The sequence below is a fragment of the Podarcis bocagei genome (genome assembly GCF_964188305.1).
Source record: "Podarcis bocagei genome assembly, chromosome: 2".
In the NCBI taxonomy this organism is placed as follows: Eukaryota; Metazoa; Chordata; class Lepidosauria; order Squamata; family Lacertidae; genus Podarcis; species Podarcis bocagei.
In genome coordinates this window covers 112,584,472-112,611,394 of record NC_138126.1, presented here as the reverse complement: position 1 = coordinate 112,611,394, position 26,923 = coordinate 112,584,472, and the positions used below count along the sequence as shown (strand labels likewise).

General features: G+C 44.3%; 2 protein-coding genes across 13 annotated transcripts in view; one reads left to right on the top strand and one right to left on the bottom strand.

The window, feature by feature from the left end:
- RHBDL3 (rhomboid like 3) overlaps positions 1–1,855 on the top strand; it is a 144,217-nt gene extending 142,362 nt beyond the window's left edge. For all 12 annotated transcript variants that reach the window (XM_081181441.1, XM_081181440.1, XM_081181439.1 and 9 more), the window contains one exon: positions 646–1,855. In XM_081181441.1, the coding sequence (XP_081037567.1) occupies positions 646–917 (272 nt within the window). In that variant the 3' untranslated portion in view covers positions 918–1,855. The remainder of the gene's footprint in view (positions 1–645) is intronic.
- A 10,785-nt stretch (positions 1,856–12,640) lies between these two features.
- Positions 12,641–25,477, bottom strand: LOC308580153 (protein Njmu-R1). Its single transcript, XM_081181470.1, has 10 exons — positions 25,243–25,477; positions 24,154–24,231; positions 22,922–23,047; positions 20,637–20,777; positions 19,900–19,961; positions 18,968–19,083; positions 17,438–17,502; positions 17,166–17,302; positions 15,304–15,407; positions 12,641–13,774 (listed from the first exon to the last, which is right to left on the bottom strand). Exons 1-10 carry the CDS (start codon positions 25,383–25,385, stop codon positions 13,526–13,528), a joined length of 1,221 nt encoding a protein of 406 aa, XP_081037596.1. The 5' UTR covers positions 25,386–25,477; the 3' UTR covers positions 12,641–13,525.
- Positions 25,478–26,923: the final 1,446 nt, after the last annotated feature.

Below are 26,923 nucleotides of genomic sequence, written 5' to 3'. Positions count from 1 at the left end.
GAACCTGTGCAGACTGGGACTCTTCAGGATCAGGCCCCAGACTTGGTTCAGATGATGCCTGAGGCAAAGGATCTGGTGCAGACCGAGACTCCTCTGGATCTGAGCCCGAGCCTGAGTCCCCGGCCATCACAAATATGAACGTACTTGAGAACAATTTGAAACATAGCCTGGGGTATGGCATACATGATGAAGCTAACAAATCTGGTGAAAAGAGGAGACGACAAGAATATATTTTTACACAGAGGAACAGTGTTTGTTTATATTCAAGTGCAAAACTTTGTGAACCCATCAATGTTCTTCACTGGGGGAATTTCAAAGTAGCACGTATGGATGAAATGGTACAATAAGTGGGGAGGTGATACTTTTTTTTGCTTTAGGATTTGTAGAAATATTTAAATGCTCGATGTAACTGCTTACAGAAATATTAAAACTGGGTTCATAAAAGTATTATAGGCATCTTACCGTAGCAAATAAAACGTTGCACAACAGTGCGCAGTTATATTTAAACACTTTGGGTTTTCTCATTGAGAATGATAAAAAATAATAATTTCAAAACAGAACTGCCAAAATATATTGAAATATCTGGAAAAAACAACCTAGAAGCACTTTCAAGACCAGTGACCTCTCGTTTCTCCTCTCTTCCAGTGAGCTTTGAATTTGGAAGAGCTGTGTGGCTGAGGTTCTACCCATCCGCTTACCCTCCATGCCCACACCCAAGTTTTGTCGCCCACCTTGGGGGTGTTGCTGTTGGAATCACCCTAGGCATAGTCATCCTAAGGAACTATGAGCAGAGACTCCAAGACCAGTCCTTATGGTGGATCTTTGTCTCCATGTACGTGGTGTTTGTTCTCTTTGCCATCTTCTGGAACATTTTCGCCTATAGCCTCTTGGACCCGAAACTACCTCCACCTCCTTGAGATCCTGGGTCGAGGGACTCTCAAGGGCAAATGGATAACTTCTCATCTGCCAGCTCCATTTCAAGGGCGGGGTGGGGTGGGATTGAAACGGAGGGTTTATTTTTGTATGAATATCACAGGATATAAGCAAATCCATCTTCTGAAATGGCACAAGTTGAGGGGGAAACTATATGCTGCATGGCTAAGATTGGAAAACGATGACCTAAGCAGGGACTGGCCAATAGAAACTTGTTTGGAAGGAGATTTGGGCATGGAGATTTGCAGGTATCGCCGTAGTCCATAAGGACCAGGCCTTGTATCCATTGATCATGCAAGTAGCTTGGTGTTGCTTTCATGATAAAAAGGCTGACAATTCAGCCCTATATTTGTATAACAGGACACTTAACACCAGCATACTGGTGAATGCTAATGCACATAGTGAAATTTTGTTTGGGTTGCCTACATTTTTCCAGGTTAATCTTCTACCATACTCACAATTTACAAGAGCCATCCATCAGGCCATGAGGGGAAAGCTCTTGCTTCCTTTAACTAAAAGGGCACTCAGCCAAGGATGCTTGGCTTGACGGGTCAGGCTGTTCTTCAGTGCCACTGCTGGTGCCCAGTAAACCTGGACAGATCCTCAGGTCTGCTGCCTTGTTAAGAGGAGCAGGTCTTACAGAAATCTTCCAAGGGGTTCAGCATATATGGGTTCACAACTTGCCAGTGGTAGAGGCCACTTCTCAACTAAAGGACAAACCAAATTGCACAGAAAGATTTGAAAGTGCTTTAACCTGGTTGCTAAATACAACTTCATATTTAATTAGATATTCAGAGTTTGTGACTGGGTTTTCATTCTTGAATACTTTGCAGACCACTTGAATATTTTGTAATTTTTGTGTGGACAATCATGCTATTTTCTTCTGGTTTCTTATTTTCTTCCTTGGTCCTATACATTCTTTTTTTAAAAAAGAGCAAGATCTACTTGCTGGCTGGGAAGGGGTTGCTAGATGTCTCTTAGTTCAGTTATGCTATTCCAGAACATTTCAGCGCACAGAGCGTATAATGGATGTTTCATCTCCCGTCTATAGCACTGGACAAGACAAGAGACCACAACTCTACAGCCCCTTTGATTTTTGGGGTGTTGTTCTTGCAACCTAGGGAGACATATTCAGTCACATCCCCAACAAACATTTCTACGCAGTTCTTATTTGGAAAATGTGGACGTGGTTCCTTTGCCTCATGTGTTTTGAAAAATAGCCATCCGGGCTGCAATGCTGCTTTATGAATTTTGCAGGTGTAATTTAGATACAGTCCTGTACTCAGTGGAGCTTCCTTCTGAGTAGGCATGTAGAAGATTGCACGGTTAGAGGGTCAAATGGGTCAGGGATGCATTTGACGACAGTACCTCGAGTAGGGCTTAGTTCTTGCTAAAGTAAAACGGGAAGGAGATCAATGGCCCTCGAGATGTCATTGAACTCCAGTTCCCATTAGTCCCAACCAGCATAGCCCATGGTCAGGGATGATGGGAGATGTAGTCCACCAACATCCAGAGGGCTGCATGTTCTGGAGTAAACCAAGGCTGGGGAACCTGTAGCCCTCCAGATGTGCTGGCTTACTCCCATTATCCCTGACCATTGGCGTGCTGATGGGACTTGGAGTCCAACAATACCTGGAGGGCCACTGGTACCTCACTCCTGGCATAAAGCAACATCTGACCTGTACCACTTCAAGCAACAAGTATTACTTAACATGACTGAATGCTTTCATGTGAAAATCCCCCGTACTTAGAAAATTAGGTACCAGGGAGAGGGCAGTGCTAGAACATTTCTCCTTTGCATCTAATTTTCTATGTAGAAAACGATTTTGTGTGTTGGAACATTTGAGCGTGTGAGCCCCTACCTGCAGTCTAAAGTGGTGCAGCCCAGACACAGGTTTACTACCTCACTGAAAACTAGCAGATGGATCTTGGGTGTTCTGCAAAAGAAGGGATGAGATCATACCTAGCAGATGATGCGAGCGGCTTCTGTACCAGCTTTGCAATTATATGCTGGAAATCAGCAGAAGCATAGGTCTTTGTGCCAGCTCCTGTTCCTGGACATAAGCTCAGCATGGCTGCTCTAAACTTGGATAATGGGTACATGTTGAAAGATGGGTGGTGTAAGCCATTTCATACAATACCCAGGACAAACTGGGGCCTGCTGACAAGCCAACTTGTGCCTCGTTCCCTGTATTTGTACGACGCATGTTTGCTGCATTCATAAATGGCAATTCCGTCATACACTTAAGATACTGTACGTAGGCATTTTGAAATGTAATGTGTGAAGAGGCCATGCTGGCAGGAAGCTAGCAGAGCTGAGCAAGCAGGGTAAGTCCTAATTTGATTCCTCCAGTTCGATATTGTGGCTGCCAAATGAGCTAACATATCTAAAGTGCTTGGTGACTTCCATGCGAAGCACACTAAAATTGAAACTTAAGTGACAGCAAATGCTGTCTGTTGCAAATAACCCTTATGTCCATTTTGCAGCACAAATAAGCACACCAGAAAGATCCTAGAATAACAGCCCAGGGACACAGCAGTCCTGAGAAAGGGGAGAAATGTACGATTCCTAGCCGTTCCTTTTTTCATACATCTTTCAAAGAGGGGCAATATTTGTTCTCATTTTTTTCTAAAGTTGTTATTCTTTGTCTCATACTATAGTGGTACCTCAGGTTAAGTACTTAATTCGTTCCGGAGGTCCGTACTTAACCTGAAACTGTTCTTAACCTGAAGCACCACTTTAGCTAATGGGGCCTCCTGCTGCTACCGCGCCACCGGAGCACGATTTCTGTCCTCATCCTGAAGCAAAGTTCTTAACCTGAAGCACTATTTCTGGGTGAGTGGAGACTGTAACCTGAAGCGTATGTAACCCAAGGTACCACTGTATTTCTCTAGTAGTGATAGTCAAATCCTCTGGAGTTGTATTTGGAAGCAGCCCAGTAATATTGATCTTTCTCACTAACCATTCAAAAACCCAGAAATCATTCCTCATTTCTTTGGATATTTATTTTCTAGCTTCTAATGATGCATGCACAATGATGAGGCCATGCATATGTGCCTTATCACATTGCTTCCTGGTAATTTTAGTTCCCAGAACCAGTCGCAGTGGCATGCCAATTGGAAATTCAACTACCACCGCCAAACAACCACGCCCAGAACAAGACTGCCCTTTAGTTGGGGATGGAGATCATTGAACACAAAAAACCTTTGCACCAATGCTCATCAGATGAAAGGTTAGTTGTGGGTGGCCTGGTTATGTTATTGACAGAACACTCTGCATGCTTCAGGCACGGTCTAAATTTGCAAACCGGTCATTCAGATATTGCAAGTGGAGTCAGGTCATTGGCAACAGGTTGTTTTTGTTCTTTTAGGTTAATCGACTCCCCCTAGAAAGGGTTAATCTGGATTAAATGGGTGAAAAATGTAGGCTGGCATTTAGATGACAACAGTGTCATGAGGATGCAGCAAAAAATACGCATGGATGTTGAGTACCCATCCCAAAATAAACACCCACCGGGAAGCATCCAACAGGAACACTGGCAACGCTAGAGGTTTGGTGCTTAGAAAGCAGCTGATTTTGAGTACCTGGTTTGCTTACTGCAGAAAAACTGGGGGGGGGGTGCAATGCCACTCATTATGTGACACATGTTCCGTTTATTAGGAGAAGGCTAGAGTCCTGCAGGAAGTCTTTTTACAGTTCACTTGCTTGCGGTTGTTAAATGGAAGATAAGAATTACAGAGCTCAAATCTGACTGAGCTGAAGATGCAATCAAGAAACCAGAATTCTGAGGTCTTGCTGGTCTTTGAATTTTGCCTTGATAGGCTCACAGATTGTTGCCAGGGACAAGCTTAGGCTTTTGAGTGATCGGCACACAGTTTGGCACCAGTCTCATTAATCCAATGAGTTCACGTTAAATCCCTTTTTCCTGTCATAGGCTTCCCCCCCATTATGAAGCCAAAGCCTTGTCTACTTGGGCTTTATCTCTCCACAGGTAAAAACAAAGTGACGGGCCTATGATGACTATAGGTTACATGCTTATCTGATTACAGATAGGTAGCCGTGTTGGTCTGCCATAGTCAAAATAAAAAAATTCCTTCCAGTAGCACCTTAAAGACCAACTAAGTTAGTTCTTGGTATGAGCTTTCGTGTGCATGCACACTTCTTCAGGAAGTCCATCGGTATCTGAAGAAGTGTGCATGCACACGAAAGCTCATACCAAGAACTAACTTAGTTGGTCTTTAAGGTGCTACTAGAAGGAATTTTTTTATTATGCTTATCTGAGTTATTTTCTACTAATGAAATGTCCACCTTATGAAAGGTGTGTATCTGAGTTGGAGTGTGTGTGTGTGTGTGTGTGTGTGTGTGTGTGTGTGTGTGTGTGTGTGTTTTGCCGGGAACTCAGGGAGAGCTGCCCATTTGGTGAGGATGGCTGGGCTTCACAGTATAGCCAGAGAGCTCCAAGTTAGAGAAGGCTAGGGAGCATGCTTCTAGAATGTGACAATGTCCTGATCCACAGGTCCAAATGAGGTCCTGTGCGAGTGATTTGATGCAGGGATACCAAATGTCAGAGTGGCCAATTCTACTGCTTTAGTAGAAGGAAGTGTAAACTTACAAAACAGCCTGCAGAGCCTTGCTGCCGTTTCAGATTCGGGACAGGCACCAAAACAGCAAACGTTTCATCGTGACTTATCTGCTCCCGGGAATGCATGGCTTCCAAGTTACAAGAAAGGAGATTCCGACTAAACATCAGGAAGAACTTTCTGGCAGTAAGAGCTATTTGACAGTGGAACGATCTCCCTTGGGAGGTTGTGGACTCTCCTTCCTTGGAAGTTTTTAAGGAGAGGCTGGATGGCCTTCTGTCATGGGTGCTGTAGTTGAGATTCCTGCATTTGCAGGGGATGGATTTAGATTACCTGTGGGGTCCTTTCCAACTCTACGATTCCATGAGTCTATGAAAAGTGAGAGGTGGGTACACAGCAGTAGCATGGATGATATTCTGAATTGTGACTCCTAAGCCCTGTTCTCATAAATAGCAGGTGAGGGCAATATTGCAACCCACATGACTGAATGCTCCTTCGCTCAAAATAATAATCCCCACATCGTGTTAGCTGGTTATCTCTCGCTTGGACTACTGCAATGCGCTCTACGTGGGGCTACCTTTGAAGGTGACCCGGAAACTACAACTAATCCAGAACGTGGCAGCTAGACTGGTGACTGGGAGCGGCCGCAGAGACAACATAACACCGGTCTTGAAAGACCTACATTGGCTCCCAGTACGTTTCCGAGCACAATTCAAAGTGTTGGTGCTGACCTTTAAAGCCCTAAACGGCCTTGGTCCAGTATATCTGAAGGAGTGTCTCCACCCCCATCGTTCTACCCGGACACTGAGGTCCAGTACCGAGGGCCTTCTGGAGGTTCCCTCACTGCGAGAAGCCAAGTTACAGGGAACCAGGAAGAGGGCCTTGTCCGTAGTGGCATCCACCCTGTGGAACGCCCTCCCACCAGATGTCAAAGAGAACAACAACTACCAGACTTTTAGAAGACATCTGAAGGCAGCCCTGTTTAAAGAAGCTTTTAAAGTTTGATGTATTATAGTATTTTAATATTTTTTTGGAAGCCGCCCAGAGTGGCTGGGGAAGCCCAGCCAGATGGGTGGGGTATAAATAATAAATTATTATTATTAGCTGTCAAGGAAAAGGATTTCAGCCTAGTCTTCTCCCTGACATACAAATTTATCTGTCTGGAGCAGTATTCAATCAAGTCCCCATCTGCCCTGCTATATCCCCGAAACAGGTTTATTTCCTCACCTCCTTTTTCATGAAGGGCCAAATTCAGTGGCAGAGCATCTGGCTTGCATGTACTGTAGAAAGTTCTAGGTTCCATCCCTGGCTTCTCAAAACAGCTGAGAATGTCCCCTGACCGAAAACCCCTGGAGAGCAGCTGCCAAGCGGTGTAAACAGTCTTGAGTTAGATGGGTCAGTGGTCTGATTCATGTGTGCCTATGAGAACTATACCTCAGTGCTGCGGTGAAGAGAATTTCCTGCATAATGAGGCTCTTGGCTCAGATAAAACATTTTACTTTTGAGGTTGAAATCTGCTTCCCAACCACATAATCTGCCCCCAACCATAGCAAAGGACACTCCATCATGGAGCAAGGGCAAGAGACGAAAACACTTCTCATTGATCTCACCCTATTCACATCATATCCTTTATGACTGTCATCAACCCCAAATCTAGTTTGCAGTTCTCCTCCACAACCCCCACCCTGCATCCGAGGCAAATGAAATCTTCTGCAAGGTTTCTAGCTAATGCCTCTGCAAAGCTTAGACATTTTGCCACTCAGATCGCACAAGAATGGAGGCCGTTCTGAGTTAAACTGCCTCTTAAAGTCACCCAGTCGTTCTGGGATATGTCTGCGCCAATGAGTGATTAGAGGATAATTTTCTCCTTTACCTCCAGATGTCCTTGCTAGCTTACAACATTGCAGACTGCTGTAGATTAATTGCATCTTGCAGCGAGTCTTAGCCTCGTCACAAAAAGTCTTCGTGTTTAACTCTGCTCCTGCCAGAATCTCTGTGCCGTAGACTCAGCCTTCCTTTAAATATATTCAAAATAATTAAAATGCTGCGTCGGTGAGGGAGAACATGCAGGGTTTCATACTGGCAAACGTGGACTTAGAGACAGAACGTGCTGTCACATCCGCTCTTTTCTTTTATAATGAAGTATTACAGCATAGGGTTTAAAGAGCAACTGACAGGGAAGGGTGATGCGAGAGACAGATTGCTCAGCTCCTACGGGGACATCTACCGGGCAGCGTTACGTAGCTACTCTTTCTAAAGGCTGTGTTCACAAATTTCAAATTGGATTTTTCATGCGCCTGTTCCGGACTAATTCTACTGCTCTATATATAGAAGCAGATGGCCGTGTTTATTAATTGTGTTTCTATGTCGAGTCTGGCTTAAGGTCCTGGAAGAAATCCCTAGATAAATGAAGAATTTGCTCCAGAACCCCCATGACATCAGCCCGTGCACTGAGATGTGCACAGTGAGTTTGGGCATGTTAGACGTAGAGTCCAGTCCTGCACACAGCTTTCAGCTTGGTGGGCTTCAGCAAATCAGACAGATGGGGCAAAGGAAGTGGAATATGTTGCAAGGTTTGATCATGCTCTTGTCGGCTCATCTGTACTATTGGGAATCCAGTTTGCAGGGGGGGGGAGCAATGGATTGGATATGTATGTTCTCAATCACCCCACCTTCTTTCCCCTGCAGATCCATTTGGCCCCAATTAATTTTCTGTCAAAGCACATGAAGGAAAGTGAAGCGGTTTTCTACTACATGACGTGGCAGGTGGGAAAGGGTTAAGCAACTCCAATGTTTCAGGTGTGTTTTCTCTACCTGTCACTGAACACAATCCAGGGTGCAATTTTGCAGCTCAGAAAGTGGTGACCAGGCCTGTATTTGCTACTGAAAGTATAGACCAGGGTTTCCCAAACTTGGGTCTCCAGCTGTGTTTGGACTACAACTCCTATCATCCCTAGCTAGCAGGACCGATGGTCAGGGATGATGGGAATTGTAGTCCAAAAACAGCTGGAGATCCAAGTTTGGAAAACCCTGCTGTAGACTGTCTCTGGCCTAGTTCAGATTTAACAGGAACGCTTAGGCCTCCTGCACTTATTTCCCTTTTCTCTTCTTCGACACCTGTAGCTTATCAGAAACTTTCATTTCACCTTTAAGGGAATTTTTATGTAATGTCAAAACTCAAGGAACTGGTTTGTTTAACCTCTAGTTAGTGACCAAAGCAGGATATGAAGCCACAGCTTGATCCTGGTTTGTTTTCACTAACCCTTGTTTAAATAAACCAGGGTTCAAAGTCTAGACATCACAGGGAACTGTGGTTTGTTTGAAGGAGTTTCCAGTCTACTGATGGGTGCAGAAAAGAAGTGTGAAACCTTGAGGATCTTGATGTTTTGGTCATGGAGTAGGAACCATGGGTCTCTGTTTTAATATATTTACAATTTGAGGCTGAATGGTTTCTTAATGGCTACCAACACAATGGTGTTTATGCAGCCATAATTTCTTAGAAGTCACTTTTTGGTTTACATTTTAAACTTTGAAAAAGCCGTCCTGTCTTTTCAGCAAGGTAAGCGGCTGCAGTGGAAACTTCACAGTGGGGAAAGATGATAACATTAAACAAAATAATTTAAAAATTAATTTTATAAAATATATGCCCCAACTGGCAAGGTTGCAGAAGCAGCCCTACCCAAATTGTGATACCCACCTGGGCTTCCGACTCAACTAGCTGAATGAGTATTTTGGTTCAGATGCAGAAATGTGTCCCCATCCAATTCTAGCCAGTGTGGAAATGAGCACAGCTGAACTTTGCAAATGTTGACCAAAAAAGAAAAAACTTGCCGCTAAAATTTTATCAAGTGCCATCAAACTCTGACCTGGTCTTTCCCGCTAAGTAGAATTGTGTCTAACCAATACTGAACTTATTTACAAACAGGCAAAGCTTTCCCCACTTAATCAACTTACAAAGCAACATCACATTTTAAAGACAGTCAAAATGGAATCGAGTACAGTCAAACCTCGGTTGTCAAACATATTCCATTCCGGAAGACTGTTCGACTTCTGAAACGTTAGACAACGGAGGCGCAGCTTCCGATTGGTTGCAAGAGCTTCTTACACTCAAGCAGAAGCCGCACCAGATGTTCAGGTTCCGAAAAAGGTTCAAAAACCAGAGCATTTACTTCCGGGTTTTCGGCGTTCAGGAACCGAAACGTTCGAAAATGGATCTGTTTGAGAACCGAGGTTTGACTGTACTTGAAATAAATCTACACCAGAGTTACGGGGAAAAAAACCTCATGCATATTAAGACTCTTGGGATTACGTGCTGCTCGTATTTCATCTGCTTTCAGGATAGAATGAAAATTTGGGTTTCTAACAGCCTCAACCACACAAATTCAGCCACACACATTTGTCATCTCACCATAACTACCAGGTTTGGAAACAGGCCTATTATCTTTGTACCAAGTCTCTGTGACCCTGCATTAATGTGTGGATGGTGTTCGTTGACCCCAAAATGTCTTTACAAGCCTGGAAGAGGGAAGAATTTTACATACTAACTTTTCAAGTCCTGCACATAAACTCTCTAAGCAGCTCATATTGGGCACACTGCCCAATCTTCAGTGTCCATCTTCCCAAAAGCCTTTCAAGTGGAACATCATTTGTGTGATAGTGGATGCACACATTCCTAACATCCTAGGTCACCTTCTATTGCAGGTTCAAGTTTACGAGTGGGGCAGGTTGTTGCAAAGTCTCTGAGGTTTGTTCACATGCAAAGCTAACTTCTAAACTCAACAGTTGTAAGTAGCATCTTAGCACTTCTTGCTGCAAGCCTCTTTTCATCTGCATAGTGCAAACTGAAGAACCTATTTATCACAAAGATTTAGGGGTGGGATTCACCTAACAAACCCATCAGCAGAAGCCCTGTGCAATGGCTTCCACTTCCACAAGATGGCTTCCCCCCTCCCCCCCCCAAAAAAATAGGGAGTGGGAGGAGGGGTCAGGGGAACCCAGCTGACATTTGTAATAGTGCGATGTTGAATTTCACCCATTATATTCAACCATTCAGTACGGTAACAAACTGAAGTGAAACAAAAGCAAACTTGCTTGAAGGGAAATGCATTTTAATATCATAATTAATCACTGATTTCTAATTGGAAAAAGTTCTTCCCAGAATCCCAAACCAGAATACAAATTAGTAACACAGAGAGCTTTACAAGGCACACAGAATTTCACGGGTTGAATTTATGCAGTAAAAATGTTTTTCACCAAATTTAATAGCTCTATTAGTCACCAAGCACGTCCTGCCTCCCCACAGCGTCTGTTAAGTTTACGGAATAAAGCTAGATCGATGAAGCTTTCCTTTCTTTTGCTTGCACTGTTAGTACCTCCCTCCATAGCTAATCATCATAGCACCAAATGAAGTAATTCTGCCTTAAAAAATAATAATAATGCTGAACAGAATATGCTTTTCCCATCAAGGGCTATTAGAGCACACACAGTACTTGCAAAGTAGCATGCTGTAACGTCAAAATATTTTTCTATGGTGTACATACTTTATAGTTTTGTTCTAACAGTTATTTGTGCACGGGTTCAATTTGAGGTTTACTGTTCAGCTTCTTCTCTTTTTATTAACATGGTGGTCGATATAAACACGCCAAAAAATAAATAAATAAAAGCGACATGTAAAGGTTTTCTTTTGTGTGCGGGGGGGGGGGTGTTGGTTGTCCACATTTTACAATTGCAACTATAATTAACGGCTATTTCGACAGGTGTGTCGTTAGTCTTGAAATCTGGATTTGGATATTGCTTTAGCCCGATTCTTTCGGACCAAGCTCTAGCAGAGGCCATCCATCCATAAACTTAAGTACAGTGGTGCCCCGCAAGACGAATGCCTCGCAAGACGGAAAACCCACTAGACGAAAGGGTTTTCCGTTTTGGAGGTGCTTCGCAAAACGAATTTCCTATGGGCTTGCTTCGCAAGACGAAAATGTCTTGCGAGTTCCTGCAGGGTTTTTTTCCACCCCTTTTTTCCCAAGCCGCTAAGCCGCTTAACAGCTGATCCGCTAAGCCGCTTATCAACTGATCTGCTAAGCCGTTTAACAGCTGATCCGCTAAGCCGTTTAACAGCTGATCCGCTAAGCCGCTTATCAGCTGATCCGCTAAGGCCGCTAAGCCGCTAATAGCGCTAATCCGCTACGCCGCTAATGGGCTTGCTTTGCAAGACGAAAAAACCGCAAGACGAAGAGACTCGCGGAACGGATTCTTTTCGTTTTGCGAGGCACCACTGTAGCCACATGCAGATCTCTCGCTAGGATTGCCTAAGAGCAAGTCACAGGCTAGAAAAACTCACCCCCCCCCCAAGTACAGGACTGTTAACTGTGCCGCTCCAAGCTGGATTAGTTTTTGCACATGCATCCCTTAAAAGATTGCCTCACCTTTACAAGCGGATGGTCAGAGCAAACTGCCAATTTTCTGTGTATATTATACACAGAGCCCATTACGGCACTTAAATTTAACTTTTTGAATTGGGGCCTTTGGGAGGGAGGAATGTGTTTTTGAAGGACTGTGCCCCCTGAGTAGGTGAAAACTAGAAGTGGCCCTGTTTTAAAGAAAAGTGAAAAATGATTGAACCTCTCGCGATACATTTCTCCATTAAACGAAATATAGGCAAATTGAGAACGGAGGCAGTTTCTAGATATATCTGGCCAAAACTGAGTGTTTCTATCCAGTCTGGGGCGAATACACCTGTGGAATCGCTCTTCTGCACACAAACACACACACATATATCACAGGTGGTGCACTGCAGAAACATGTACAACAGAGCTGGGTGTGTGTAGTGCATTTTAAGAAGCTATATTCCCACTGACTTCAGGGGGGCGAATGTGGTTGTGGGGCAGGGACTGGATTTAATCCCCATATACATACACCCCACCTTCCCCGGGCGAAATGTCTGGTGGCAAGGATTGTAGCATCTAAATAAATAAAGAGGCCTACATGCGTGGGAAATTTTATCTCAGCTGCTGCTCTAAGAGGATCCTCAGACTGCATCTCTAAACACCCCAGAGCTTGAAAAAGCAGTGGTGCCAGCCTCCACAAACAGGTTACCTTTTAAAGGGCTCCCTCATTTCACAACCCCAGGTTATTTTAAACTCCAGGGTATTGGGAGAAAGGTGGCAATAGCCGATTTCATTTTTAAAAAATCTGGTTGTCTGCACAGATTTCCAGGTACTTGGCTTTTACAGTCTTGCAGTCACAACCTCAAGGCAAATGCATTCGGAAACTACACAGAGATATTCTGGATCAGTTATCAAATCGTGATGCGCAAGCAAAGTACAAAGCAGAATTTTTTTGGGTCGTTTCACTGTAATCTGCTCTGACCGTTTAATTTTTGTAACACACCCTGGGACCTGCAGGTAAAGTACAGTTAATGATAATATAATATTATAATTTTAAAGTGTTATATGTGATCAATCTTTCATCAGTTTATATTCTTAAATTTATATTCTTAAACCTGATCTGAATATTGAATCATGATCCACTGGGGTTGCTTTAATTAACTATTTTCTTAATAGGTAACCCTAACACCATCACTGACATGAAAATGCGGTTTTGGTCCAGTTGTGGAAGACTTCAAACGATATAACCTCCTATTCCCAAAGTAAGAAAAGAAAGTAATTAGCTTTCACATAATAAGTTAATGAAAGAGAACTCTTTTTCCACAAAAGGGGGGGGGAATGCAAGAGTTCTCTAATCGTCCAAAGTTTTTAAGTACAAATGAAACAGCGAATTCTATTTCACAAATGAGGATTCAGAATATTAACCCACCTTCGGGCCACTTTAAGGCTCATTACAAACTTGGGCTGTTGGTCTATGCTCACAGTTTACGCTTTAGATCTGAGAGAAGTGTGCCTTTTCCTGAACACTTGGATCAAATGTTGCGAGGAACTAGAACCAAGTGCAGCTCTCTGCAAAGCGTGCACCTGGTTCTTTGAAAAGCAACATTTCCTTCTCTCCCAGAGACACACTAATTCTGCAATGTGTACGTAGCCCCAAGTTCAGGAGAAGGATTACAAACCGGCTCTCTCATGAACTCCTCGAGGACATTTATTACGTTTTTGGCTTCCGGCATCTCTCCGTGTTCAACTTTCACAATCTTCAGGAGGACGTCTCCGCTGCCACAGTTCTTCAGAAACAAGTAGCACTTGAACAAAGCGTAATGGTTCATTTCTGCCTGCCTGATGAAGCGCTTCAGGTTGTTGATGTCTTGTATGGCCTAGAATGACAGCATCGAACGTTTGATGGTCACGTGCATCTCTTAGATGGAGAAGAAACTATACATGTAAACAGACAAATTGCGGACATTTCCTCCCCCATTATCTCTACGGGGAGTCTCTGCACGCAGGCTAGAATGAACACTGGCAATAGCACAAGATCAGCTGTTCAGAGCAAAGGTGCAGGATTGACTCCCCGTGCAAATCAGCTGCTCGGTATGACTGCCAATCTTCCTTTTATAGATGGCAACTGATTGTGTACCAACGCACATACAGATGCAGCTGTTTCAGGGATCCTGTCTATACCATGCCAATATATGCATTGGGAGCAGTAAACAAGAATTTTTGTAGGAATAAAGGTAAAGGGACCCCTGACCATTAGGTCCAGTCGTGACCGACTCTGGGGTTGCAGCGCTCATCTCGCTTTATTGGCCGAGGGAGCCAGCGTACAGCTTCCGGGTCATGTGGCCAGCATGACTAAGCCGCTTCTGGCAAACCAAAGCAGCGCACGGAAACGCCGTTTACCTTCCCGCTGGAGTGGTACCTATTTATCTACTTGCATTTTGACGTGCTTTCAAACTGCTAGTTGGGCAGGAGCAGGGACCGAGCACCGGGAGCTCACCCCGTCGCGGGGATTCGAACCACCGACCTTCTGATCAGCAAGTTCTAGGCTCTGTGGTTTAACCCACAGCACCACCCGCGTCCCTTCCGTAGGAATAGCTTATCCTTAATTTGAAAATAGTGACCTCAAAAGCAACAGGCTCAATCCATTTTAAGCACTTTTAGCCTCAACTGGTTTCTGGAGAAAATAAAGCTTCTCTCTCCTACTGGAATCCGCAAGACTTAAAAGTGTTTGACAGTACAATCCTAGGTGTGTCTTCTCAGCTTCAGTGGGACAGGTAAGTAGGTATAGGATCACAGTCTAAATTTCACTCGATTACACCCAGCAATTACTGCCACCTTTACGGTACTTACCTAGAACAGAAAACAGTTCGTTTTCTTCCATACAAAAATTTCTGTTCATAGTATCTAGTTGCAGATTAATGTATGCTAAAACACAGAGATTCAAATCCATGGAATGTGGAACGGCAAAGGGAGTAATCCAGGGATATAGAAAACCAGTAAGAATTTTGTTACTTCAGGTGAATGCTGATTGTGTCTTGATTCCAAAGTTCTTTGGCTAAACTGGCTAATAGTTTAGGGCCATCCCAACATTAAACACTTGCAGAGTGAATGAGATTCATCCTCAATTCATAAGCAGCATGTGAAGGTATCCAGAAATCTATACTATTTCCACCAACTCAAGTACAGGCAGTGACCATTTTAGGGGTATCTGAAATGTGCATGATTGTGCATGTGTAAATTGCACCAGAAGAGGCCCAAAAATGTCACAAAAAGGGGTGGGAAAGGGTGTTTGCAGGCTTTTTCAATGGTGTTTCAAATACAGGCAATTTCACTTAAATGGGTGGTTGCCTCAGAACGTAACCCCCACGTAAATGTGGGGGTTGCCTGTATAACAATAATGTGTTACCTTCAATTTAAAGTTCTCCAGTATTTGCCGGAAGAGAAACGGATTTCCCCCTTCGGAGCCATTGAGAAATGCTTGCATCCAGTATTCACAGAATTTGTCACTACCTGAGACATATTTGGAAATAAAACAAAGTATTATAGGAATTTCCAAAAGGCTGGTGTGTCTTCTCCTTATAAGCACTGTAAATAACATGAGAAACGCGATCCGTACGATGTAAGAAAATAATATATGAGAAGCCATTTGTGATTGCTAGAGGGGAGAATGGAGGCAAGTGCTGACCTCTTAGAAATCATAGAATTGTAGAGTTGGATGGGACCCTGAGGATCATCTAGTCCAATGCCCTACATTGCAGGAATATGCAGCTGTCCCATACGGGAATCGAACTTGCAACCTTGCCATTATTAGCACCATGCTCTTACCAACTAAGCCATCCAGGAATGGAAGCATGCAGAATGCATAGCCTTAGGATGGTGCGAGGCCAACTGCCCTCTCTCATGAGTGCCATGTAAGTAGATGAACTTATCTGGCATATTTATAACTGGGAAAATACTAAGGCACAGGAAACCATTGGGGGCAACACTATAGGATGGCTGCTTGTGGAGGTATCCGCTTGGCTAATGAGGGAGAAACAATGCTATAGACTAGAAGGACCCTCAGTTTGATCCAGCAGGGCTCTTGTGATGTTCAGGCGCTACTTTTTTTTGTGGGGGTAGGTTGGCCAAAGTTGTTGGACCCATTTGTTGTTATTTTCCCGGATATTTTAGCGATTTCCGCCTGGACACTGCTTCTGACTGCAGTACAGTGGTACCTCGGGTTAAGTACTTAATTCATTCCAGAGGTCCGTTCTTAACCTGACATGGTTCTTAACCTGAAGCACCACCTTAGCTAATGGGGCCTCCTGCTGCCGCCGCGCCACGAGAGCACGATTTCTGTTCTCATCCTGAAACAAAGTTCTTAACCTGAGGTACTATTTCTGGGTTAGTGGAGTCTGTAACCTGAAGCGTCTGTAACCCGAGGTACCACTGTACAGTGGTACCTCTAGTTATGAACTTAATTCGTTCCGGAGCTCCGTTTTTAACTTGAAACTGTTCTTAACTAGAGGCATGCTTTCGCTAATGGGGCCTCTTGCTGCCGCTGCACCGCTGGCACACGATTTCCATTCTCATCCTGGGGCAAAGTTCTCAACTTGAGGTAACTCTTCCAGGTTAGCTGAGTTTGTAACCTGAAGCGTTTGTAACCTGAGGCGTTTGTAACGCGAGGTACCACTGTATTCAGGATATGTCCGGGGAATTCTGGGCGTATGGCAACCCTAGTCTATGTTGTGGATACATAGCATAGCTCCAAGTCAAAAGTGCACCATGAAGACCATTTTTAAAAATAAGATAAATACACGATGATCTTTAACTATTCTAAATTTGTTTTGGGTTAAACAAAACAAAAAAACCTGCACTGCAGTTCAACAGCCTGACAATTTGCCAGTGCTTCTTAAAAAGCAACAATTAGAATTAGAAAACAACTGTACATGGGACAATTTAATCACAACCGTAGCCTTGGTCCATAATGAGAACTCGTGACAAGAAGACCATTGGACAACCCGAGCTTTGCAATGTGATCTAAAGCGTAGGATAACTGGAGGACAAAACCGGTAGACTAACTCCACACCCCAGATTGTGTGTCCGGATCACCCTTGTGGCATGGAGAGATCATCCCAAAATAAACAAGTGTCATTTCAGAGCAATATTGCAGTAAGTGATAGAGCAATAAGCAACATTGAAGACTCCAAGCATTTCCCATTGCTAGCCACTCTGAAGACTGACACCACCTATAATATGCCTGAAACCTCTCTTGCCTGCAAATCTCACCTGCATTGTGGAACTGAGGCTGTGGCCCACTGCAGTCAATCACCACCGGCGTGTGTCGTTCCTCGGTCATTGCCATACACAAGGAAGTCATGGTGGCTTCCCGGACAAGATCTTGAAGGCTTGCAGCTCTAAGGAACCTGAGAAAGAATGTGCATTTTTTTAAAAAAAGTGTTCATCACTAAGCTCAAGACAGGGAGAGGGCAAGGCAGCTGCCGTGTAACAAGCCAAGCTACGTATGGGAAAGGCAAACTTAATGGGTGGTTTACTCTTACCTGTTAATATCCTTCTTTGTCCTTTCATCGGGCGCTTTAACTTCAACTGGAGTGCAACTCAGAGCCTTGAAACGGGAAAGTTATAATGTCAGTGTTCTGTATAATGAGGTAGACTGGAGTGGCTAACCTGCGGCTCTTCAAATATCGCTGGACTCCTTCATCCATCAGCCACGGCCAGCGTGGTCAGTGGTCAGGGATGCTAAAGCCCAACAACTTCCGGCGAGTCACACCTGATGTAGACTTAGGCGGCAGTCCTGCACCCACTTACCTGGGATTAAGTCCCACTGTATTTAGTGAGATTTACTTCTGCACAGTCATGTATATGATGATAACCGACACAATTTCTCTTCAAAGTAAATATCCCCCGCTCCACTTATTTTATCTTTACAACATGGCTTATTTGATATATGGTGACCATTAAGCTAGGGAGCTTCCTGGCGAAACAGGGTTTCAATCTCACATCATCCGGGTCCAAACTCAATACTCTGCCTACCAGACTCTCTCTCATCTGTAGAGAAGCTGTGTCTCTTGCTCTCTAAGGACAAATGGATGTTTCCTCTCTCTAAAAATCAATGGATTTGTCTTTGGCTGTGTGTCTTTGTTAAGCACGTAAAAGTAAACCTCATTTGCAGTAGAAGAAGTAAGAGTTGTATGAAGCAAAATTTACTATTTTAAAGTGGGAAGTTTAATCTCACCTTGCATTTCTGAACAAAAGAAATGCCGGCATGTTTTTAAACCTACATTCCTGATCAATGGTCCAAACACCTGGTCTGTCCTCTACTTAGACTGAGGTTTACTTACTGGTGACTGGGAGTGGCCGCCGAGACCATATAACACTGGTCCTGAAAGACCTACATTGGCTCCTAGTACATTTCCAATCACAATTCAGTGTTGGTGGTGACCTTTAAAGCCTTAAACGGCCTCAGCCCAGTATACCGGAAGGAGCATCTCCACCCCCATCATTCAGCCCAGACACTGAGGTCCAGCTCCAAGGGCCTTCTGGCTGTTCCCTCTCTGCAAGAAGCAAAGCTACAGGGAACCAGGCAGAGGGCCTTCTAGGTAGTGGCACCCTTCCTATGGAATGCCCTCCCATCAGATGTCAAGGAAATAACCAAGTATCTGACTTTTAGAAGACATCTGAAGGCAACCCTGTTCAGGGAAGTTTTTAATGTTTGATTGCTTTATTATTATTATTATTATTATTATTATTATTATTATTCTGTTGGGAGCCGCCCAGAGTGACTGGGGAAACCCAGCCAGAAGGGCGGGGTATAAATAATAAATAATAATAATAATAATAATAATAATAATAATAATAATAATAATAATTACTACTACTACTACTACTACTACTACTACTACTACTTTGGGCACCATGGCTAATTCAGCAATAAACTAAACCACTATTAATGGACTTTTCTCTTTGACAGAGTTATATTCCCATGTGCAAACAGAACTGCAACTGCAAACTGTCAAAAAGCAATGAGTTGAACAGAAAAGTCGTTCTGGGATGTGTGAAACTGTACTCACGGCATGTAACACAAAGGAAAGTTTCTCCTGGAAAAGCTTCACCACTCTCTGAATAGGACAGATTGAATCCTCAAACCAAGTTGCCAAGAGAGGCTTAACACAAGTCTCCAGATTATCTTGCTGCAACAAATTGAAAAGAGTGAAACTTTTACATGGAACCGTGAAGTTTAGTTCAGATAAACGACTCCTGACAATCTCTACTCATGGAGCTTTCAGCTAACATTCATTCTTAATTCCAAATCATGCAAGGCCGACAACAGCTGTCATCTTGAATCAAACAGCTCAGCAGAAGCAACATAATGGTGGAAATCCGATGAGCTACTTTAGGCACATGTAGGGTGGCGCTGTGGTCTAAACCACTGAGCCTAGGGCTTGCTGATCAGAAGCTCGGCGGTTCGAATCCCCGTGATGGAGTGAGCTCCCGTTGCTTGGTCCCAGCTCCTGCCAACCTAGCAGTTCGAAAGCACACCGGTGCAAGTAGATAAATAGGCACCACTGTGGCGGGAAGGTAAACGGCGTTTCCATGCGCTGCTCTGGTTCACCAGAAGCGGCTTAGTCATGCTGGCCACATGACCCAGAAAAACTGTGTTGGCTCCCTCGGCCTGTAAAGCGAGATGAGCGCCGCAACCCGAGTCGTTCGCGACTGGACTCAACTGTCAGGGATCCTTTACCTTTAACGTAGCAGAACCTCCACACAGCATCACAAACTGCTCTTGAAACTCCCCCAAGACGCAGAAGTGGCTTCACCCTGAAGCCCTGGGGAGCTGCATTTCAGAAACGCAAGCCCAGCACAAGAACCTAGAAGCCATTGCGCAGCCCTTTAAATCCCAGGCAGTATATTCCAATGAAGGTTGGTAGGTTTTTTTGTAGTTAACTCTGAAGTCAAAATTGGAGTGTCTCTGAACAGAGAGCAAACCAACAGCGATCAACACTTGCCTCTAAATCCAGGTTAATTTTCAGGTCCTGAACATATCTGTCAAGCTCAAGTCTGAATGTAAACTCTTAAGGAAACAATGTGTTTGTTAAAGCATCTGAAGTGTTTCTGACGTTAAGGTCCAGGCTCTGCAGCCCTTGACTTCTAACTATTGTGGAAAGACAAAAAGGCCCTCCAAATGAATCTAATTCTAGGAATTGTTGAATTCAAGGAGCAGACGACACCTTCAGATGTGCGCCGTCAGAAGTATAATAAACCAGACTACATAGATTTAGGTACATGGGGATGATGAAATTTGCACATCGTTTCTCAGGAAAAGATTGAAATAGAGTTTGTGGATCCATTGCACATCCGTTACGTTCTTTCTGCACTAAGAAGTCATTACTTTCAAATGTGAACATATATTGGTCAGCCTTTGGAGGGTGGGGGAATTCTTTCAGCCTGGTTTTTGAAAAGCTTTTGCCTTCTGTTTTCCAAATACAACCCTGGAAAAATGGGGCCTACTTAAAAAAAAAAGCAAAACAAAACAAAACCAGTATTCTCAGATGTTTATAGCCAAAACCACAAAAGAATGATCAGGGCATACATATGCTGTGGTCTGCATGCTGTCATCTTTGGCTGAATTCAATGAAGCAACCACAGTATTACCCACTTGAAAAAAATGACTTTTCCGCTCATAGTCTCCTCTTACACACACACACACACACACACACACACACAAAGATAAAAGGATATAGTTCAAGTCCCTTCTCTGAGCCTCCCAAAAAACAGATCACGTAGTCTAGAGCACAGCTGCTCAATTCTGCGTTTGCCATTTCTGTACATTTTTCTGGCTGGAAGAGGCAGTAATAGCAACCAACTCGGCTTTCTGGAATACTGAAAAGAGAAATTCTGAATTAATCACAGAGTGATTTTTATTCTTTTATCTCTCACCATAACCTGTCCACTCGCCGATCACATCATAAACCCAGCACTTGCTTGAGAGTCTGGATTCTACCCAGCCACTTCAATCTAGTGTCAATACAACTTGCTTTATGCCTCCATTAACTTCTTCGCTGTACCTCAAAAATTTGCCCCAAGAGTTCAAAAATCACCCTTCCCTTAACCTTGCATTCAAGAGCAAACAAACTGTAGGTGATGTCTTAATGGAGTTACGATGCAGCCAAGTTGGGCATTTTTAAAACAAAGCAATGTTTTAGAATTATTACTATTTATTAAATTCACATACCACCCTTTATCTGAAAATCGCAGGGCAGGTTTACAAAATAAAACACAAAAGCAATAGAAACGTAGGGAAAAAGCACAGAAGCAATTTAAGAGATCTTACCCAACTGCTTAAGAGCCAGCTGTTCATGGCTCCCAGGCTAAAGGCTTATCCATTCTTCCTTGCATTCAGTTCCTGTAAGTCCCTATCCTATCCTTCACTACCCCATTGATAATAACCCTCTCTTTTCTTTTTGGCATGCATTTCGAAAACAGCTTTTGGAGATCAAAGGGAGCTGGAGACAAAAGGACAATTTAGGCTTTGAGCTGTAGAAATGGGAGGAAAAGAGACCAGAACAGGTTTGTGTGAAGGACAGATGCAATTATCTTCCTCTTGCTTACTTGCCTCTAATCCAGGCATTTCTGGGAGCATGGGAAAGATGGGTGGGGGGCTGGGCTTGTTGGCAATTCAGACAGAAAGGAGGGACTTCTCCCCCCCCTGTTTCTGTCGTGTGTGTGTGTGTGTGTGTGTGTAGCCCGGTCCACATTTAATTAATTACTTACTTACATTAATGGAATAAATACCATTTTAACAAGCTAAAATGGCATCACTATTTGACCCGACAATACATTTTTCATTTTAATGTCAATTGTTTTGAACAAGTACTTCTAAAAATTGTCACTGGCAGGCACTGTTTACCTGGGAGTAGGCCCCACCAAACTCAATGGGACTTGTTTCTGAGTTGATAAAATCACACTGTCCATTGATTAAAATCCATTTGATTAATCAACTAAGACTTCATTAATCAGCCCTCGTTTACTCATAAGTCTCCCTAAGCTCAACAGGCTTATTCCCAAGTAAATCAGGATTGGATTGCTGCCACACTTATAAAATGTACTACTCTAATCAAGATTTTAGTGAAGATCATGTATTTCAGTTTGCTCTTAATCACCAAACCATTATAACTTTAGCTATCCTAAACTCTAAAACACATTGGCACCCCAGGTAGTTTAAAATATGAGTCATGGCTTGTATGCATTATGGATTCCTACGCCTGCTACTCTTGGCACACTATACAGTGGTACCTCGGGTTACATACGCTTCAGGTTACATACGCTTCAGGTTACAGACTCCGCTAACCCAGAAATAGTACCTCGGGTTAAGAACTTTGCTTCAGGATAAGAACAGAAATCGTGCTCCGGCGGCGCGGCGGCAGCAGGAGGCCCCATTAGCTAAAGTGGTGCTTCAGGTTAAGAACAGTTTCAGGTTAAGAACGGACCTCCGGAACGAATTAAGTTCTTAACCCGAGGTACCACGGTAATGGCAAGAAAATATAACCATGGCAGTGTAAGCAGAGCTGCCCCTAATACCACATTTTTATTTGAAGGCGAAAGATTGTGTAACTTTGTGCCGTCTTCAAAAATTTCAGAGACACAAGAAGAAAGGAATTAAATTTCCCAGCAGACTAAATGAAGTTTCCATGGTAGCTTTATTATGTATGATCTGACACATGATAACCGCTTATTATTAAGAAAATAGTCATTCATTTCCCATTGCTACGTGTTACAGACAATGTGCAAACTCCCACCGGAGGCTCCAGTCCCCACATATACTCTGTTTTCCATTGTATTCTTTAGAAAGCCAAAATCTCTTCACATGCTACGGATCCTTACCTGGCAAACTGCAGCAGAGCTGGGGAAAGGTGGGGGTGAGAGGAAGAAAAGGAAGGCTACGCAGAAGTCACAATCATAACATGTTGTTCCTGCAAAACGGTTATTTGGCACCAGGGTGCGGAGAGAATCATGTGGATTCTTACCTGAACTCCACAGATACAACATTGCCCATCCCTTCAAAAAAGGCTCCCTTGGCAAGGTGTTTGGCAACAAAGCTACGCAGTTCCATCTCTGCTTCGGCCGGTAAGTTAGTGTCCACCAAGGAGAGACTACATAAATGAAAACAAAACACACTGTTGACTAAGAGAGTTTTCGACTAGCCACTTAGCCTGCAATTCTAACCCCACTTACTTGGGAGTGAGCCCCACTGAATTCCGTATGAGTTATTTCTAGGTAGGAATGGCTAGGATCATAGCCTTAGTCGGTACCAAAGACCAGAGGAGGAGTATATGCTCCTTCTGGTTGCAGAGCCAGGCTCTTATGAAGAAGCCTGCTAAGGTAAAGGGACCTCTGACCATTAAGTCCAGTCGTGACCGACTCTGGGGTTGCAGCGCTCATCTTGCTTTATTGGCCAAGGGAGCCGGCGTACAGCTTCCGGGTCATGTGGCCAGCATGACTAAGCCGCTTCTGGCGAACCAGAGCAACACACGGAAACGCCATTTACCTTCCCGCTGGAGCGGTACCTATTTATCTACTTGCACTTTGACGTGCTTTCGAACTGCTAGGTTGGCAGGAGCAGAGACCGAGCAACGGGAGCTCACCCCGTTGTGGGGATTTGAACCGCTGACATTCTGATCGGCAAGTCCTAGGCTCTGTAGTTTAACCCACAGCGCCACCCGCGTCCCTAATGGTCAGGGGTCCCTTTACCTTTTATTGTCTGTTTGCTTTTTCCCCCCTTGCTGTTTGGTTGGAAGTGGGTTGACTATCTAGGGGAGTGGCCTGCTTTTTTGATCTGCTTTTTATTTGCTTTGAGGGGTGGAAGTGTTTTTCCTTGGTTTGTGGGGGGACAGTGTTCTGAGCATCACCAGTTTTTCCCCTTTTGTTTTATGGTCCCCATGACTGTTTCTTAGATTTCCAAACATGTCCCCAGGGCCCAAAAAAGTTGAGGAACCCCTGTGGCCCAAAACATTTGGACAGCACTAGGTGGGGGCAAGATTGTTTTAGGCTACTCTTAGCCTAAGCATGCCCACCAAATAAAGAATTCTTCTTTCCATTGCCAACTCATCATACTACGGAAATGTCCCACTACAGAAAGTTCATTGTGCTCAGAAGAATTCGCTTCAGTTTTTAGGATCCCTCCACACCACAGCTATGCAAATTCTAATTAGCAGAGAAGGATTCAGAAAATTTCAATGGGTTTGCCATGTTGGTTGACCTGAAATCATCAGAAGACGGAGTTTCAGCTGTTGTGCTGTTTGGGCTCCCATCATCGCTGTCTACACCCTGGTGGAACCTGGCGGGAGGGGGAATCTAATCAGTTATGAACACACCTACAAAAACACACAAATCATATAACCACAAACCCCAAAGACATTGCAAGAAGAAGAGGGCCCCCCCAGAAAACAATGGGGAAGGTCTCCGACTCCAGACATGTTCCATTTCACACATCATTCTGGGTGGTCATCCGAACAAGCAGGAACAGATCCAGGCTAGCTGTTTGCTTTGAGAAGGTTTGCTGTCGCAACCCGACACAACAGTGGGACCTCCCTCTTTCCCCCACTGTTTCAGTTCATATTTGGAATTGGAATTGGAGGGGTGGCTTTATGTATTAGTGAGTGTCGGGAAGGGAACATGCTTTGCATGGAAAAGGTCACAGGTATATCCTGGCATATCCAGGTACAAAATGATCTGGAAGCAGGTTAACAGGAAAGAGGGGTGCCAACTTGAATAAAATATTGATCTGTGGGTGTGGGTGTCAAGTAAGCCCTGCACAATTGATCACATCATGGGGGGGGGGGGGCGTCATGTCCGAGGTGGGGCAATGTTGATGGGCATTGCCATTCAAACTGCGTGCCATGCGATTTATTATGCAGGCTAGAGCTTACTTCACACCCCACTTCCCAACGGAGGCTGCTAGTTTAGCCGGCTTTATGGGAAAGCATTAAGACGCATTTGTGGAGCGGAAGCCATTCGATGAATGGAGTTCAGTACCACAAGATGTGGGGAAGGGCGATAGCTTTTAAAGAGGAAAAAAAAAGATCAGCCCAATTCATTGAAGGCAGCTGCTGGCGCACGCCTCCCAAACGCCACGCTGAAATAAGGGGCCACAAAAGACGAGAAGGGAAGGGTGTTGGCTGGAGCGTGCAGCCAAGGTTGCAGGTTCGATCCCCGCATGGGACATTAGATGATTCCTCAGGATCCCTTCCAGCTTTGCAGTTCTATGAGTGCATGCTGCAGAACCGGGGGGTGGGGAGACGCCGCGACGAAGCCCACCAGCTTCCCACCCCACCCCACCCCGCCTCACCTGCAGCCTTGGTAGCCGTACAGGCAATAGTAGCTGTTGCTGCTGCGCTCCGATTTCCGATCCTCCGGCAAGCCGCTCCCTTCCTCGCTGCTCTCCAGCTCTCTGTCGTCCCCGTCTACGGACTCCTGGAGGGAAGGCAACATCTTGCTGGCTCCTTTCCCCCTCTTTCTTCCCCGGGCTTTGCGGGTAATGGAAATCCGCTCCCCCTCTTGCCGTACAGTGCAGCGCCTTATTCTGCTCCGTCGTGCGCGCAGCTCGCTTCCAAGGTTCCTGCCCCTGTAATGTTATCGCCCACCGCATTGATAGAGAGCATCACCCCCCCGCCCCCATGAAACTTTCAGACCATGGGTAGGCAAACTAAGGCCCGGGGGCCGGATCCGGCCCAATCGCCTTTTAAATCCAGCCCGCGGACGGTCCGGAAATCAGCGTTTTTTTCAATGAGTGTAATGTGTCCTTTTATTTAAAATGCATCTCTGGGTTATTTGTGGGGGCATAGGAATCCGTTCATTATTTTCCCCAAAAAATATATTCTGGCCCCCCACAAGTTCTGAGGGACAGTGGACCAGCCCCCTGCTGAAAAAGTTTGCTGACCCCTGTTTCAGACCCTCCAAGTGTCCCTATTTTCCAGGGATGTCCCTGATTTAGAGAAGCCATCCTGGTTTCTGATTCGATCCCGGAATGTCCCACTTTTCCTTAGGATGTCCCTATTTTCATTAGAGAAATGTCGGAGGATATGGAGTTATCCAACCCCCAAGGCAATCCTGTACAGTGGTACCTCGGGTTATATACGCTTCAGGTTATATACGCTTCAGGTTACAGACTTCGCTAACCCAGAAATAGTACCTCGGGTTAAGAACTTTGCTTCAGGATGAGAACAGAAATCGTGCAGCGGCAGCAGGAGGCCCCATTAGCTAAAGTGGTGCTTCAGGTTAAGAACAGTTTCAGGTTAAGAACAGACCTCTGGAACGAATTAAGTACTTAACCTGAGGTACCACTGTATAGGGAAGGTTTTGTAAAAATGCTTTATTATGTTTTTATATACGTATGTTGGAAGCTCCCCAGAGTGGCTAGGCTAGGGCAACCCAGTAAGATGTATGGGGTATAAACAATAAAATTATAATTATGGAAATTATAATTATAATTATGGATGTCCCTCTTTTCATCGGAGGGTATGCACTTTTAAAAATATGTTTCTGAAAGCCTCTTTAAATCCCAGTGTTTAACATCAAGTGATAACAACACAAGTAATAAACAGGTCACTCATAGATTTCATTTCATTTTGCGATTTATGGTGTGATGCTGTGCATGTCTACTCGCAAGTTAAGTTCAAACTGAGTTCAACAAGTCTTGCTCTGAAATGAGGAGGGTGAACCTGGAAAATGATTCTGCAGCGCAGGAATTTCCCACTGTGCCTTACCCCCAGGTAAACGCGCATAGGACTGAAGTTGAAAGCCTGAGATGATGATCCTCCGCATACCTGCTTGCAAGGACCGCGACTCAGGAGGGCAGAACTTCCTGGCTGAGTAGAGATTTGATTCTGTCTAAACATTAGGAAAAACTTTCTGACAGCAAGAGCTTGTTCGGCAGTGGAACAGACTCCCACAAGAAGCAGTGGACTCTTTCCTTGGGAGATTTCAAAGCAGAAGCTGAATGGCCATCTGCCACAAAACCGGTCTTGAAA